The sequence below is a fragment of the Muscardinus avellanarius genome (genome assembly GCF_963383645.1).
Source record: "Muscardinus avellanarius genome assembly, chromosome: 5".
NCBI lineage: Eukaryota > Metazoa > Chordata > Mammalia > Rodentia > Gliridae > Muscardinus > Muscardinus avellanarius.
In genome coordinates, this window is record NC_137790.1 from 23,496,353 (window position 1) to 23,512,415 (window position 16,063).

Below are 16,063 nucleotides of genomic sequence, written 5' to 3' on the forward strand. Positions count from 1 at the left end.
AATCCTAACATATAGTCATCTTTTCATCAAAATTTGGAAGAGTGAAGTCGGAATCTATAAGATATTAGATAGCATATATAACATGGTCTTCACCAAAATAAATCTTTAAGCCAATATGTAGTCATTTTTTCACCTATAAAAGGGGCCACAATTGTGTTATTGCCAAAGTAGATTACTTTCTTTTATTCAATATGAATTGAAAAATGAAGAAATCACAAATAAATACATTTTTGTGTGATTGCCTCTTCTATCTATATACACATCTTAAGTGAATTCAGTCATTCTTTTCAGTGAGGATTTTATTTTGAGATTTAGTTTTTATGTGAAGTGTTTTCGAAGCCATTTGGCTCTTTAAGGTAAGACTTATGATCAGAGATAAGAAACTGAAATGCATAGTATCTTTTGTTCAAAATATTTACCCTACTTAGAAAACAAACACACAAATAAAGCACTCAAGATAAACTGTGGTGTTTGGTCAGTGTGTGATGCAGATCCTGGTACTCACAGGTATGCAGCTTTTCCCTCTTCGAGTTCTTTACTTTTTCCGCTGGAGCCGCTTTTCTTCCCACACATCCTCCTGGTGATGCACATCAATAACCCACATTGTCGAATAAAGAAGCAGCTGACGTCTGTGACCACAAGGATTAGCAAAAGTGCAGCAACTCCCAGGCCAATGACCGCTCCAAGCCCAAGACCATTAAAAAGTGTGTCTTAAAAATAAAATTAAACAATTTCATTAAGTTCCCAAATTAGAAAACATTAAGACATTATTTAAAAAATTAATACTAGTCAAGATTTATATTGAAATAGACTGGAAAAATGTGACAGTAACTGACAGACTTTAATGATCTGGCTTTCAAACCACATTTTAAGCAAATGGCATGCTAATGACTTGATTTTTCTTTAAAGTTTAAAAAAAAATCTAAGTAACTCTATTTTTAAAACCTCTTGATTTCCTTTGAGATAGATAATAAAGATGATAATATCCCAAACTTAAATTTATCAGAAAGTCAGAATCATTATAGAATATCAAAATATTAAAAGAAAAATTTATATAAAATCTTATAGAATAGGTATTACAGAAATGTTCTATATGAGATTATTTTAGTTCTTAGAATTACTTTTGCAAATCGGCGGCTCCAAGCACTCTGCATAGACAGAAATGTCATTTTAAAATACTTGTAGATGGGAGACTTAAGATAATTTATTCTGATTCTATTGCATCAGAATACTTGTCTGCAACGATTTTTTAAATCATCATTTAAAATGAATGGCTTGCTTACATTTCCATTTTGTATTATATTGAATGAAGGTGAGGCAAATTTTTACAGAGCTAAAATTATGTTAGGGCCATAAAAAGTAGGAAAGGGTGGAGTCCAATTTTTTATAGCATATAGTTTCAGGAAATCCCAGATGACATGCAGAAAGTATTCACAAAAAATGTGTTTGGTAATGTAGTAGAATAGGATGACTGATAAGGAAGAAACAAAAGAAAATACTAGCAAAAATGAAGCAAGGGTTATGTGTCTATTGTTAAATATGAGATGAGAGCATACAAATAGAACACAACAGAAAAATAAGGATATAGGAAAGAAATTCAATTCAAATGGTGATGTTTTCTAAAAAATAAGATAATGTAATATAATTTTAGAGACAAACTGTTTCTTAGCATGTATATGTTGACTCTGCTTATATAATATTATCCCTTTTCACCATAAAATGCATTCATTTCCAAGAATAATGTCATGTCCTCTTAAATTGTTGATATAGAATACAAGTTACAGAGAAGAGATTTAATTTTTTTTTTTCGGTACTGGGGATGGAATCCAGAGGCATTCTACTTCCAAGCAACACCCCCAAGCCCCCCCCCCCCTTTTTTGTGGTATTGGGAATAGAACCCAGGGGCTTTCTACCTCGGAGTTACACTCCCAGGCCTATTTTTTTTTTTTTAATTCTTTACTTTGAAACAGGGTTTCACTGAGTTGCAAAGGGCCTCAGTAAGTAGAAGCTGAGGCTGGCTTTAAACCATGATTCTCCTGTCTCAGCCTCCCAAATGCTGAGATTACAAGTATGCACCACCATACCTGGCTCCTATTTTTTATTTTTTATTTTGAATCAGGAACTCACTGAGTTGCAAAGGGCCTTATTAAGTAGCTGAGGCTCTCAACAAACTGTGATCCTTCTGTCAGCCTCCCAAATGCTGGGATTGCAAGTGCACCAACACGCCCAGCTTAAATTTGGGTTTTAGGAAGATCACTCATTGCCAGGCATAGTGGTGCACACCTGTGATACAAGTATTTGTCAGGCTAAGACAGGAGAAGCACAGGGTCACAGCCAGCCACAGCAGCTTTGGCCCTCAGCACCTTAGTATGACCCTGTTTCAAAATAAATATAAAAATAGGGTTGGGGTAATTCACAGGTAGAATGAACCTGATGTTTAAGTTGCATATCTAATTTTAAATATAAATTTAGATTTAATATTTGATGATGACTTGAAATTTATTATTATTTTTTTTGTGTGTGTGGTAGTACTGGGGATGGAACCCAGGGGCTGTCTACCTCCGGGCTACACTCCCAGATCTATTTTATATTTTATTTGGAAACAAGGTCTCTTAAATCAGCTGAGGCTGGCTTTGAACCTGTGTGATCCTCCTGCCTCAGGCTCCCAAGCATGGGATTAAAAGAGTGCGCCACCATGCTCAGCTGTAAATTATTGATGCAATAGAATCAGAATAAATTATTTTATCCTAAGTCTCCCATTTACAAGTTGACCTTGAAAATAGCATGTCTGTCTGAACCTTATTTTTATGCGGAATGAGTTTTAAATTTACTTTTTTTTTTTTTGTGGTACTGGGGTTCCTGGAAGCCCTTCTAACTCCAGGCTATACTCTCAGACCTATTTTATACTTTTATTTGGAAACAGAGTCTCTTAAGCCAGCACGGCTGGCCTCGAACCTGCACGATCCTCCTTTGTCTGCCTCCCAAGCGCGGGGATTACAAGTGTGCACCACCACGCCCGGCTGAATTTAACAATTACTTAATGTTTTCTAAAAAATTAAAGTAAGTTATAAATATTTTTATACTCTTGTAGCTTGCAGCTAGGTCAAGAAAAATCATTCTGTGATCTGGCACTTTATCTAGGCAACTTGGTGATTCACCTAAATACACATGTATTTCTATAGCACGGCAAATGAAAATGCTTTAAGTACCGATTCAACAAATTGAGATCTTAGCCGGGCGTGGTGGCGCACGCTTGTAATCCCTGCGCTTGGGAGGCAGAGACAGGAGGATCGCACCGGTTCGAAGCCAGCTGAGTGTCCTGGCTTAGGAGACCCTGTTTCCAAAATAAAATAAAATAAAATACATGTAAAAATAGGTCTGGGAGTGTAGCCCGAAGGTAGAAGGGCTTCCAGGAACCCCAGTACCACCAAAAAAAAAAAAAAAAAAAAAAAAAATTGAGATCTTACATATGCATATTATAATTTGTACTATAATATTTGTCTAATAAATAAAAACAGGTAATAAAACACAGTATCAATGAAGAAAAGTAATTTTTAATGATTCTTTCAGATTCCCTTCTATCAAACTTCAACATGCCACTTACCTTGGTGACAATTTAGTAGAATGATTTAGCTAACATCTAAAGAAATTACTGGTTTCAGTAGTAGTAACCTCATGTCATATGAGACTACTTTGAAAAACAAATGGTGAAAGAGGAATATTTCTCAGCCATAGAAGTTAGTGTCTTCTATTTTCCAATTTCCCGATAAATGTAGAATAAGATTTGAACAGTTATCCATCAAATTTTAGAGATGTATTTCAATTTAAGATTTATTTTTTTAAGGTACTGGGGATGGAACCCAGGGTCATTCTACCTCCGAGCTACACACCAGCTCTGTTTTTCATTCTTCATTTTGAAACAGCATCTCACTGAGTTGCAAAGGGCCTAAGTAGTAGCTGAGGCTGTCCACAAACCATCATCCTCCTGTCTCAGCCTCCCAAATGCTAGAATTACAAGCATGCGCCACCATGCCTGGTTCAATGTAAGATTTAAGTAAAAACTACTAGTGAAGTTTTACTTGGCCCTAAAAACCAAAATTATGCCATTTCTAGGAAAATGGGTGGAGCAAAATAAGTTACATATGTGAAAAATAAAGTAAAAGCATGGAAAAGAAAAAAAGGACACCACAAAAGTCAAATTAATACCTTTACATAAAAGAAAAGGGATTAAATGGAGGGCAGGGGGAGTGGGGAAGGACTGAGGATTAAATGAATAAAATTATATTTTATATTCATATATAATTATGTAAATATGATTCAATGAAACCCAGTATACTGTATAATCAACGAGCTTCCTGTGATCTACAAACCAAAACTCTCTGTTAATAATTTTTAAAAATCTTTAAGTACATGTTCTTATCCATTTCCTAAATAACTGATTTCATCTAATCAATTCTTGAATAATAAACACATTTTTTTGCTATAAAATGTCTTTGACTATATTTAAAGCTAAATTGCCTTCAGAAAACCTCACAATCTTTTGGTAATGCTACACATGATTAGACAACCAAAAGTCTCAGAAATTAGAAGTTGAAAAATATATATCAGATTAGGCTTTAAGCCCAATGGTATATTGATATGATGGTCTTATTGATTTGAACTAGTCACTCCTCTTATATTTAATTTACACTCCTCTCATGTGCAGATATAAGTTATGGTAACAGTTCCATAGACTTTAGCTAATATGTCTGTGTGGTTCTTTTTAAAAATTCAGTTCCCAGCCAGGCATGGTGGCGCACGCTTTTAATCCTAGCATTCAGGAGGCTGAGACCGGAGGATCGCGGTTCCTGGATAGCCTTAGCTACTTAGTGCGGCACTCTGCAAATCGGTGAGACTCTGTTTCAAAATATATAATAAAAAGAAAAAGGGCAGGGCTGTATCTTGGAAGTCAAATGCCCCTGGGTTCCATCCCCAGACCCGCAAAAAAAAAAAAAAAAAAAAAAAAATCAGTTACCTTCTGTAAGTATAAAGCATTTCTTTGTATGGAAATACACTATTTCAGGAGTCAAAAAATCCTAGTCAACTAGTACTGTATAAACCCCAAATTGAGGTACCTTTTTATTGAAATGGGGGCAAATTACAAAAACAACATGTGGAAACAAGGTCAATAAAATGTTGGGAAGATAGCTATGAGTGTGGAAACACTCTAGTAATGCCGGGCGTGGTGGCCCACGCTTGTAATCCCCAGGCTTGGGAGGCAGAGACAGGAGGATAGCGCAGGTTCGAAGCCAGCCTCGCTGGCTTGAGAGACCCTGTTTCCAAATAAATATAAAATAGGTCTGGAAGTGTAGCCCGGAGGTAGAAGGGTTTCCAGGAACCCCAGTACCACACACACACACACACACACACACACACACACACAATATCTAGTGCTTATTAACTAGCAAATCAAAAAAAATTAACAATTATTGTCCAGTTTTAATTTTCATTATTATTAGTAGTAATAGTAGTAACATACTGTCATAAAATTATACAGAAATGATGCTTTGGTAAAAAATATACAATCTAAGGTAAACATGTTACATGTTAGCCTGTAAACATTTTGTTAGCAATCTAAAATGTGGTAGTATTGCTTATTAGATTTTTAAATTTAAATCATTTTTAAAATAAGATATGGATGATTAGATTTCACATATGTGATCTTTTTAGAATTAAGTATATTTCCTCCATTTATTTGTTAAGAAAAAATATACTTGCAAAGCATCTTATGGCAGAATAAAATTGATGGTAAAATAGGTATTTATTTTTCTATAGAAAAATATCAAACATTCCTAAGATTAACATTTTTTTGTTTGAAACAAATGTTAGAACTTATTAAGTTTCCATTGTTCATTTGATACTTAACTATATTAATTAGAAATAAGAAATCAGAGCCAGGCATGGTGGCATATGATTTTAATCCCAGCATTTTGGAGGCTGAGACAGAAGGATCATGGTTCAGTTCACAGACAGCCTCAGCTGTTTAGTGAGGCCCTCTGCAACTTAGTGAGACTCTGCTTCAAAATAAAGAATAAACAGTAGGGCAGGGGGTGTAATTTGGTGGGAGAATGCTTCTGGGTTCCATCCACAGTACCACAAAATAAAAATAAAACCATTTCAAATTGCCTCAGAGAATCAATCATACAAACACCTGTGTGTCTGTCTATTTACATGAATTTGAATCTCAGTATAATGTATAATTTTATTTTATTTTTTCATTTTCTTTTTTTTAATTTTTTTTTTTGGTGGGTTTGGGAATGGAACCCTGGGGCATTGGACCTCTAAGCTATCCCCCCAACCTATTTTTTTATTCTTTATTTTAAAACAGAGTCTCACTAAGTTGTGGAGGGCCTCACTAAGTAGCTGAGGCTATCCGTGAATCTCAATCCTCCAGTTTCAACCTCTGAAATGCTGGGATTACAAGTGTGAGCCATCACACCCAGCAAAGCATATAATTTTAATGTACTAATGAGAGCATAAAATGTCATTTGCCCTTCATTCAAAATTAAAATTAAACCAAACTATACAATAGCTAGGATTAAAATTTATATTTTTGCTTCTCTTCTATTTTAAGTTATTACCCTGTTATCCCAGAGAAACATTGTGTAAACCCTCAAAAAATATGAGTTTTAAATTTGTAAACAGGTAGTATCCATTTTAAAATATGGTTGTAATAGGGAGATAGTGTGCACGTATGTCGTTGTCAATATGATGTGAGATTATAATGCAACAATCAAAACATAAAAAATTAAAAGAAAACTATGGTTATATACTGAAATATTCAATACAAATTATAAAATATCAACATATTTTAGATGATAATATATAACATTTTAATGGATTTTAACGTATTTTATTTCCACAGAACGTTGTGTTATTTACTCTTTTGCATCATATACACTATCATTAAAATATCTAAATAAATTTATATTACTCTCAGTTTCATGTGAAGAGAAGTATAAAAACATTTGGAGAATTTCAAAGCTTTATCCGAATATCTCATTATTCTATTTCCTATGCTTATTATGTTTTAGATTATTTAATTTTTAGCATTTAATGTGTAGCATTCTTGTTACTCATTCATTTTGTTTGTCTTCAAAATTAGATCCTTATTTTTATATAAAATCTTTGTAGATTTTAGAAAATTTAAACATTTGAATAATGCTGACACTCATGAAATCTGATGCATGAAAATAACTGCAAAGCACATATATGCAATTTTCAAGGTATTCAGTTACTTTTAACTAATTTTTTTTGCAGTGTTCAGGATGAAACCCAGGTCCTTTCACATGCTAAGTGCATGCTTTCCCTGTAAACAACATCCACAGCCCCAAAGCTTTTTAAAAATAGGGTTACTGTATTTTGGCAATTCCTTTACTCCTAAATCACATTTGAAAGTCTCGCTCTTTTTCAGACTGATGTTAAAATGAATGAAAACCATATAACTATTTGTAATGTTCATATTGTTTCACATGTGTCATTGAATTTTGTTCATTTTGGGAATACTGGTGTTTGTGGCATACTCTTCCTCCATAAATCATTTTGTCCTCTTTAGTTCACCAATCATTTTTGTTATTGTTATTTACATAGTTACTTTGTTGTTATTTTGACCAATATTTCAGACAAATTAATCCTCATTAAACAGAAAATAAAATGAAAACTCCAAAAGATTAGTGAAGAAATGAATCAAAATTTCTCTTTCTACAGTAAAGATGATGCCTCTTTTGTGTCTTTATCTTCTGCTCTCACATCTGGGATAGCTCCAAGTATTCATGAGATTTAAAGAAGTTACATCTTTTAGCTTCCTGACAAAATGTACTTAATACCAAAGTTTTAAGTGCACTTGAGTTTATACTATTCAATATAATACTGCATAAAGAAGTCATTGATAACTGCCTGGGTACAACATGTAATCTTGTGCATTTCTTTTCTTTGGCAGTATTGGGGATGGAATCCAGGGGCATTCTACCTCTGAGCTGCACTCCTAGCCCTATTTTTTATTCTTCATTTTGAAACAGAATCACACTGAGTTGAAGAGGGCCTCACTAAGTAGCTGAGGCTGTCCGAGAACCATGCTCCTCCTGTTTCAGCCTCCCAAATGCTGGGATTACAAACATGTGGCACCACACCCGGCTCATCTTGTGCATTTTTAATGAACAATTTAAAGGAAAAATAAGTAATGACAGTAATATCTGTGATAGAAAAAAGCATAGATATAAGCGAAAATCACAAAGAGCCTTTGTAATAAATTATATTCTGAGAAATCTTGAGAACAAAATAAAAATTATTAAGCATTAAAATAAAATGCATTATACTCATTAATAAAGTACATAATTGTATAAAAGTATACAACGTTAGTGACACTCTGACAGATAATGATTGATTGCTCACTTGATTGATTGATTTTACTGGGGACTGGACCCAAAGATGATGCTATCCCACTGATCAACATCCTTATGTCTTTTCATTTTATTTTTGAGACAGGGTCTGGCTAAGTTGAACAGGCTGGCCTTAAACATGGTAATCTCCTGCATCAGCCTTCTAAGTAGGTGGGATTCCAGGTGTACATCACTATGTCCAGCAAATTATATTTTTTGGCATCTTGTATAAGTATTTTGTTATATTTTCAAATTATCATCTACTGCATTGATTAGAATTTTATGCATCTAAATGTAAGTTTTACAAGTTTATATTAGCCATTAATATACTTACGTTTAAGTTCATTTTCTATAATTTTCTAAATTGTATGCTCTTTGATAATACTATTTCTTTTTTTGTGTGTGTGTGTGTGGTACTGGGGGTGGAACCCAGGGGCTTTTCTACCTACGGGCTATACTCTCAGACCTATTTTATACTTTATTTGGAAACAGGATTTCACTAAGTTGTTGAGAGCCTCACTAAGTATCTGAGGCTGGTTTCAAACCTGTGCAATCCTCCTGTCTCACCCTCCCACACACTGGGATTACAAGCGTGGACCACCATGCCTGGCTTGATAATACTATTTCAATATCTATATATTAAAAGTGTTTTATAAAAATTCAGATTTTAAATATTATGATCAAAATTTACAAGTTTTATATATATATATATATATGTATTCTACAGTTGCAAATATATACATATATATGTATATACATATATATGCAACCATATGTGGCTTAGGGTTGTTATTTATATATATATCTTAAATTCTCAGTTTTCCTTCAGTACATCTGAATAAAGTTTTTTATCTTTTCCATATACATTTATGTGTATTCAAATGTCTGGACTCAAGAATTGACTACATTTATGTGTATTCAAATGTCTGGACTCAAGAATTGACTACAGACTATTTTTTTGTTTGAAATGTTTTTTAAAATGTTTTCATTGGTGCATTGTAGTCACGCATCTTAATGGAGTCCAAGATGGTGGAGGCATACATGCACACATCATTCAATTAGCTCTTACCCAATTCCCACTCCATTCCCTCACCCCTTCCTCCTTCTCATGTTTGGCTTAGTGATTGTCTTTGATATTCTGATGCAGATAATTTGTTACTTATTATCAGAATTTATGTTTTATAACCAGGCCATTTTGGGTGTGAAGAATGTATCTTTCTTCATTGATTCTTCAGTACTTTGTTCTCCGATCAACTAATTTTTATTGCTCAGCAAAATGTTCTGTTACATATAGATCTAATTGTTTTCATTATAAATTAAATAGCAATTAAAACCTTTCTTTCAAATCATATCTAACTAATAATAGGCAGTATTTTAGAGGAGAAAGGATAAACAAACAGTACCAATGAATCAGACTCATTTGTCACCCTAATATCAGCATCAGGGCATTTAAAAGCAGCTCAATGAGAAAATGTGTTAGTATTGAAGGGAGCTATAAACATATGTATTATTTAAATAGCCTTTATACTCCTAAAGCTCTATACATCTTCTAACCCTTTGCTTTTCTTTATATTTTTATATTCAAAAGAATTACAAACTTTTTCAAAGTTTTTTTCAAATATATTTTCATAGTATCTTTCAACAATTACATATCTCATATTTTATAGATACCCAGGGATACATTATTTAGAATGTATATCTCATCTTTTAAATTATAACAAAATTATTTTAGAAAATACTCTACTAAGTAGTTTAGTAAATAAATTAAGAATAAACAAATAGTCATGTATATTGAGAAGTGTAAGTAATTTATAAAACTTAAAAATAGAAATTTAGAGTGATAGGTTACATTCTTGTTGCAAAAAATGAGAAAAAAAACAATAATCAGAACATAGGCAGTTGAGCATATATTTTCATAGTTAGTCGTCAAGAAAACATAATAGATAATATAACATTTGAGAAAGTTTTGAAGATGGAAAAGCAACTTTCCACTTAATGGGATAATTGTATTTGTCAAAATATACCATTATACAAAAAATAAAAATATTTGCTATAATCGAAATTAACAGATATGTGTGGATGTTAAAGATAAAATATTGAAAATAGTGAGTGGGAGTCTGGGTTTATTAAGTGATGAATAATAAAATTAAGAATGATATAGCTGGTAATTGAATATGTTAACAAATAGACCAAGCAAAATAAAACTGACAATCCTGTAATACCATCACCTTAACCCAAACCTAGGACATGTGATTTTTTCCCCTAAAAATTGATAAGGAATAATTAAATGTATTTCTCCAAGAAATGAGAATCTGCTGCAGTGGTGATAAAGAGCTAGTGAAGGTATGTGTGATGACAGTGTTATCCAGTGTCTGTCCAGTTTTGCCCTCTCTGATTCCTTGTTCACTTCCACAGCTTTAGAGGCACCAATGAAAAAAAGTCAAAAAGGAACTGCGGTTCGTGTATATATGTCTTTTCCTCTGCCACATATTTTATCTCCCCTCCATGGGCCTACCAAAAATTAATTAATGAAACTAGATCAAAGACATATGACCTTACGAGTTATAGATTAGAAATATACTTACGCCAACCTTAATTTTTATAGCTTGATAAAGCAAATAAAGGTAAAATGAAGTTCAAGTTACTTATGCATGTCATTGACTATTTAGCTTTTCTTTGATTCTGAGGGGTTTTTGTTTTTATTTTTTGGTTTTGTGTTTGTTTTTTGTGGTAATCAAAATGGAACCCAGGTACATTCGTTCTTTGAGCAACATCTCCAACCCTATTTTTTATTCTTTGAAACAGTACCTCATTGAGTTGCAAAGGGCCTAAGTAGCTGAAGTTGTCCTCAAACCACAATCCTCCTTTCTTAGCCTCCCAAATACTGGGATTACAAGCATGTGCCACCACACTTGGCTTCAGTTTTTTATTTAATATATAGTGTTTCTTTATCACTCCTCTGGATGTCAGATCTCTTTAGTTTTGTCATATATGGTCCAAAATAATAATTATAAAATACTAATATATTAATATAAAATCACTCTGAAAATAACTATAGAAATGTCCAACAGTTGACACAGAATTCCCATTTGATATCATCTCTTTATAAAGGAATGTAGGAAAAGAAGATAAGAGCAACAACAACAACAAAAAAAAAACTGCTTCTTTTTAGGTGTACTAAACATTGATAATTACTGTTTCACTGAGATGTGTAATTATTATAATAGAATATAGATGCTATTTAAAAATTAAATTATTTATTTACTGCAGTACTGGGTTGAAAACCTGGGACATTCTACTTGCAAGCTACACCCCCAGCCCTATTTTTCATTTATTCTTTATTTTGAAACAGGTTCTCACTGAGTTGCTGAGACTGGCCACAGACCGCCATCCTCCTGCCTCAGCGTCCCAAATGCTGGGAATATAAGCACAAACCACCATACTTGGCTTGTAAGTTTTGAGTTTGAAATCTACACAAATATATTTAAACCGGTGGTATACATATAATCCATCTATCTATATACCTATCTAAAAATAACATAATGATAGACCTTCAGAATGCACTGTTTTGGAGTAAGAAAGATGAAGTATGTTCTAAAATAATTCATATCTTGAAAATGAACATTTTTATTGTAATTTATACTGCTTCATCTATATCTGAGAACGAAATATGTGATTGTGGTTGTGTAAGAAAATAGATTATTTTGGGACAAAATGGGAAATAGAGGAAAATAAAAGCTCAAATGATACTATAAAAGATGTTACTATAAATTTCAAGTAAAATGTATGAAAAAGAGATGTGTGATGTGGAGGGAAATACATGAGTAGTTGTGTGCATGTATGTTTAAATGTTTAAATAATATTTAACCTCACTATGCTGTACAATTGCAAAGCACTAATAAATCTAAAAAAAGTTAGTTTATTTTATTCATGTATATGTCAAGAATACTTTTTTTTCACCATAAAAACTAACTTAATAATTTCCATAATGAAAAGTAAGAATTAGAATCTAGATCCAATATGAAAACAAGATAATATTGTTAGAGCCAAATTCAAAAGTTGCTTGTAACATGTAGATAGTGAAACTCTCTAGGCCTCATTATTGTCCTTTAAAATCTGGGAGAAATATTGTTAAGCTGGATCTTGTGGGGATTTAATGATATGTTTCACTCAATGCCTTCCCCAGAGTATTTGATACAGTTCGTGCTCAAAATAGAAGCTGCTCTTATTTATATAATTGTTGTTATTATTCATAAAACTTCAAAGTCATTATTTTTGCTTCATACAAACCTTAATGATTTCATACAACTGTTCTCATGGTATCCAAACTGAAATAAATTATCATAATGCATAAACCAATGAACTGGAGAAAGAACACATTAGGTATTTATATCTACTTTTATGAACATTTCCAGCCCTGGAAGCTATTCACCAAATCTTACTTTACTAAAGTTATCACCTATGTTCATTTGTTTCATTACAATATTATCTAATTATTTTGCCCTTCCAGTAGTGATTTTATTTTTAAGAATACTATAGAGTCGGCATATTATAAAAATACTGGATATTGTTACTAACTTATTTCAAAAGATGATAATTGCAATGAGTTTCCCAGATGGAATATTAATTATATAAAAATTGAAATAATTCAATGAGCATCTGTTTATATCCAGTTCTTGACTATGTAAATAATTGGTCGGATACTAAAGTTGATCAAGTTAGAAATGAAAACACACAACAAAGACAAAAAAGGTTGTACCAAGTAATAAAGAAAACACATAACAATGCTTTTCCTCAGTTTTCTTTATTACAACAATGGAGACACAGAGATACAGAAAATAAAATGACATTTAATATACTATGAAACACATGCATAAGATTACACATAGTACTGGGTATTATGCTGGGTATTTTAAATAAGAGATGATACACTGAGGACAATACACTCATAACGTACATATTTTTCATTAAAATAATCTGTGATGAAACAAATGCAATTAAAGTGATCAAAAATAGTTTTTTTAAAAAACAGAAGTGTTATATATAAAATGAATGTAAGGTATGAAAAATATTCTTAAAATTATTGAACTGCAAATGTTATTTAAAGCAATAATTTTAATTGATTGTTTTTGGAGAAAAATTAAGAGACTTATTTAATAGAACCCATCTAGTATATACATTAAAGTAAACCAGGTATAATTATCCTTAAATTTTTGCAATGACTTACTATTATGCAAATTTGTAATGTATAACATTATATTTTATTACCTAAATGCAATGATAAAGAATAAAATACTTTAATATATACAATTTTTAAAACTTGTAATATACCTATATATAACAGTAAACAGATTAATTTAAACTTAAAATATAATTTAATCCTACCTGAATTAATGTGTTTTTTAAAGGTAGATAAAAGTCTATAAACAATGGATGTTAGATGCATTTCAGATTGTCTCAGATGCATTAAAAAATGCTTACACACATCTATATTTATATTCCTTGATTATTTTTCTTCAGTTTTACCAATTATTAATAAATTGATATTATAAAAATTCTATCCTATTTGTAACATTTACTGACAGTAATTTTAGGTTTAAAATTTGTTAAGAGCAAGGAATATGGAGAATTGCAAGATGGCCTTCATCTTTCCTACATAGTCCAAAATCTTGTATATAAAACAGAGGATAAAAGTTGAAAAAAGTAAAGGCATTTCAAAAACAAAGCATTGATATCAAATTCATTATTGTCTTATTTCATAACAATTAAATCGATTAAAATAAATCTTTTAAAAATTTTTATTGGTGCATTTTAGTCATATATCTCAATGGGGTCCAAGATGGTAGAGGCAGACATGCACACAAAAATTCACATTATACTTTTTTATGCATATAATATTTTTAAAGAAATAAATTTTAACTTGAGGAAGCTCACTTAATTTGGACACTTAAATTATGTAGCGGGGCGTGGTGGCGCACGCTTTTAATTCCCGCGCTTCGGAGGCGGAGACAGGAGGTTCGTGCTGGTTTGAAGCCAGCTTCGCTGGCTTAAGAGACCCTGTTTCCAAATTAAAAAAAAAAAAAAAAAAAGGTCTGGGAGTGTAGCCCGGAGGTAGAAGGGTTTCCAGGAACCCCACTACCACCAAAAAAAAAAAAAAAAAAAGTCATGTAAACTCCATTATATTATACCTTACAGATATGAACCATGATAAAACACATAAAATTACACTTAGTTATACCCTTTGTCATCCTGTATGTTCATTAAGTAAAATCAAAGTAACATCAAATTGTAAATTATAATATTAATTCATGTAATATAAAAAATTTAAAACTTAATTTTTCTATTATAAGGAAAATTAAACAATACTGACTTTTTGTCTTTGAAACAAATTTCAAAAATTTAAAGTAATTTTACATTATCAAGAATAGTTCAAACCAGGCATGGTGGTGCATGCTTGTAATACTAGCATTTGGAAGGCTAAAACAGAATTGTGGTTCTAGGAAAACCTCAGCTACTTAGTGAGGCCCTTTGTAATTCAGTAAGACCTTGTTTCAAAATAAAGAATAAAAAATATGGCTGTTTTTTAGCTCAGAGGTAGAATGCCCCTGAGTTCCATCCCTAGTTTCGCAAAAAAAAAAAAAAAAAAATAGGTCTTAATTGACCACAATATGAAAATATTATTATACATAATACTGTCTATAATTCCTTGAAAGTTAGAACCAAACATACCTCCTTATTATACTGGTGTCAAAAATGTTCAAATTCAATTGCCAAAATAATTTATTATTTTAAATGTTATTTCTTTAAGTTTAACATATTAATAAATGAAAGATATTTTATAGGTCTAACATTATTCATCTAGATTCAATATTACATATCTAAATTAATTTATGGGAAATATATCTTGTAGAATACAAGTGAATTCATAATGATATTGCTTAGAATTTTTCTTTACTTCAATTTAATTTAAATTGAACCTCATATATTTGCATTTTAATGTAGAAAGTTTCAATAAAATTATTAGTTTCCCACTTTAACCAAACTTTATAACTTGTATAATACTATGAATACTTGTAACTCTTTTTACTTATAACTTTATTTATTTAATTAATTAATTAATTAATTTGTTTTTTGGTGGTACTGGGGTTCCTGGAAGCCCTTCTGCCACTGGGCTACACTACCAAATCTATTTTATATTTTTGAAACAGGGTCTCTTACTAAGGCCAGCGCAGCTGGCTTCGAACCTGCATGATCCTCCTGTCTCCACCTCCCAAGCGCAGGGATTACAAGCGTGCGCCACCATGCCCAGTCCTTTTACTTATAACTTTAATTATTAAGAAATGCTAAACATTTTAAAAGTTTAATTGATTTGCAATTAAATATGTGTAAATATATTTGTTATATATGAAATAAAATTATAATATAAATAAAATAATAATCCAAAGTTCCAAATAGATTTATATTTACTCAATTTTTAAACATTTATGATAAATTAGAAAGTAATGAGAAAAGAATAAATTAAGACAAATATGTGAAATTTTTTAATATCTACCATTTATAAATATATATAATATATATATACTTATAAATGGTAGATGTTAATATATATTTTTCAAATATAAATGAGAAAAGAAAAGAATGAATTA

General features: G+C 31.5%; 1 protein-coding gene across 2 annotated transcripts in view; it reads right to left on the reverse strand.

The window, feature by feature from the left end:
- Positions 1–16,063, reverse strand: part of NCAM2 (neural cell adhesion molecule 2) — a gene marked incomplete at both ends in the record, with an annotated part of 560,084 nt that overhangs the window by 16,568 nt on the left and 527,453 nt on the right. For both annotated transcript variants that reach the window (XM_080696027.1, XM_080696025.1), the window contains one exon: positions 506–710. In XM_080696027.1, coding sequence (XP_080552153.1) covers positions 506–710 — 205 coding nt within the window. The remainder of the gene's footprint in view (positions 1–505; positions 711–16,063) is intronic.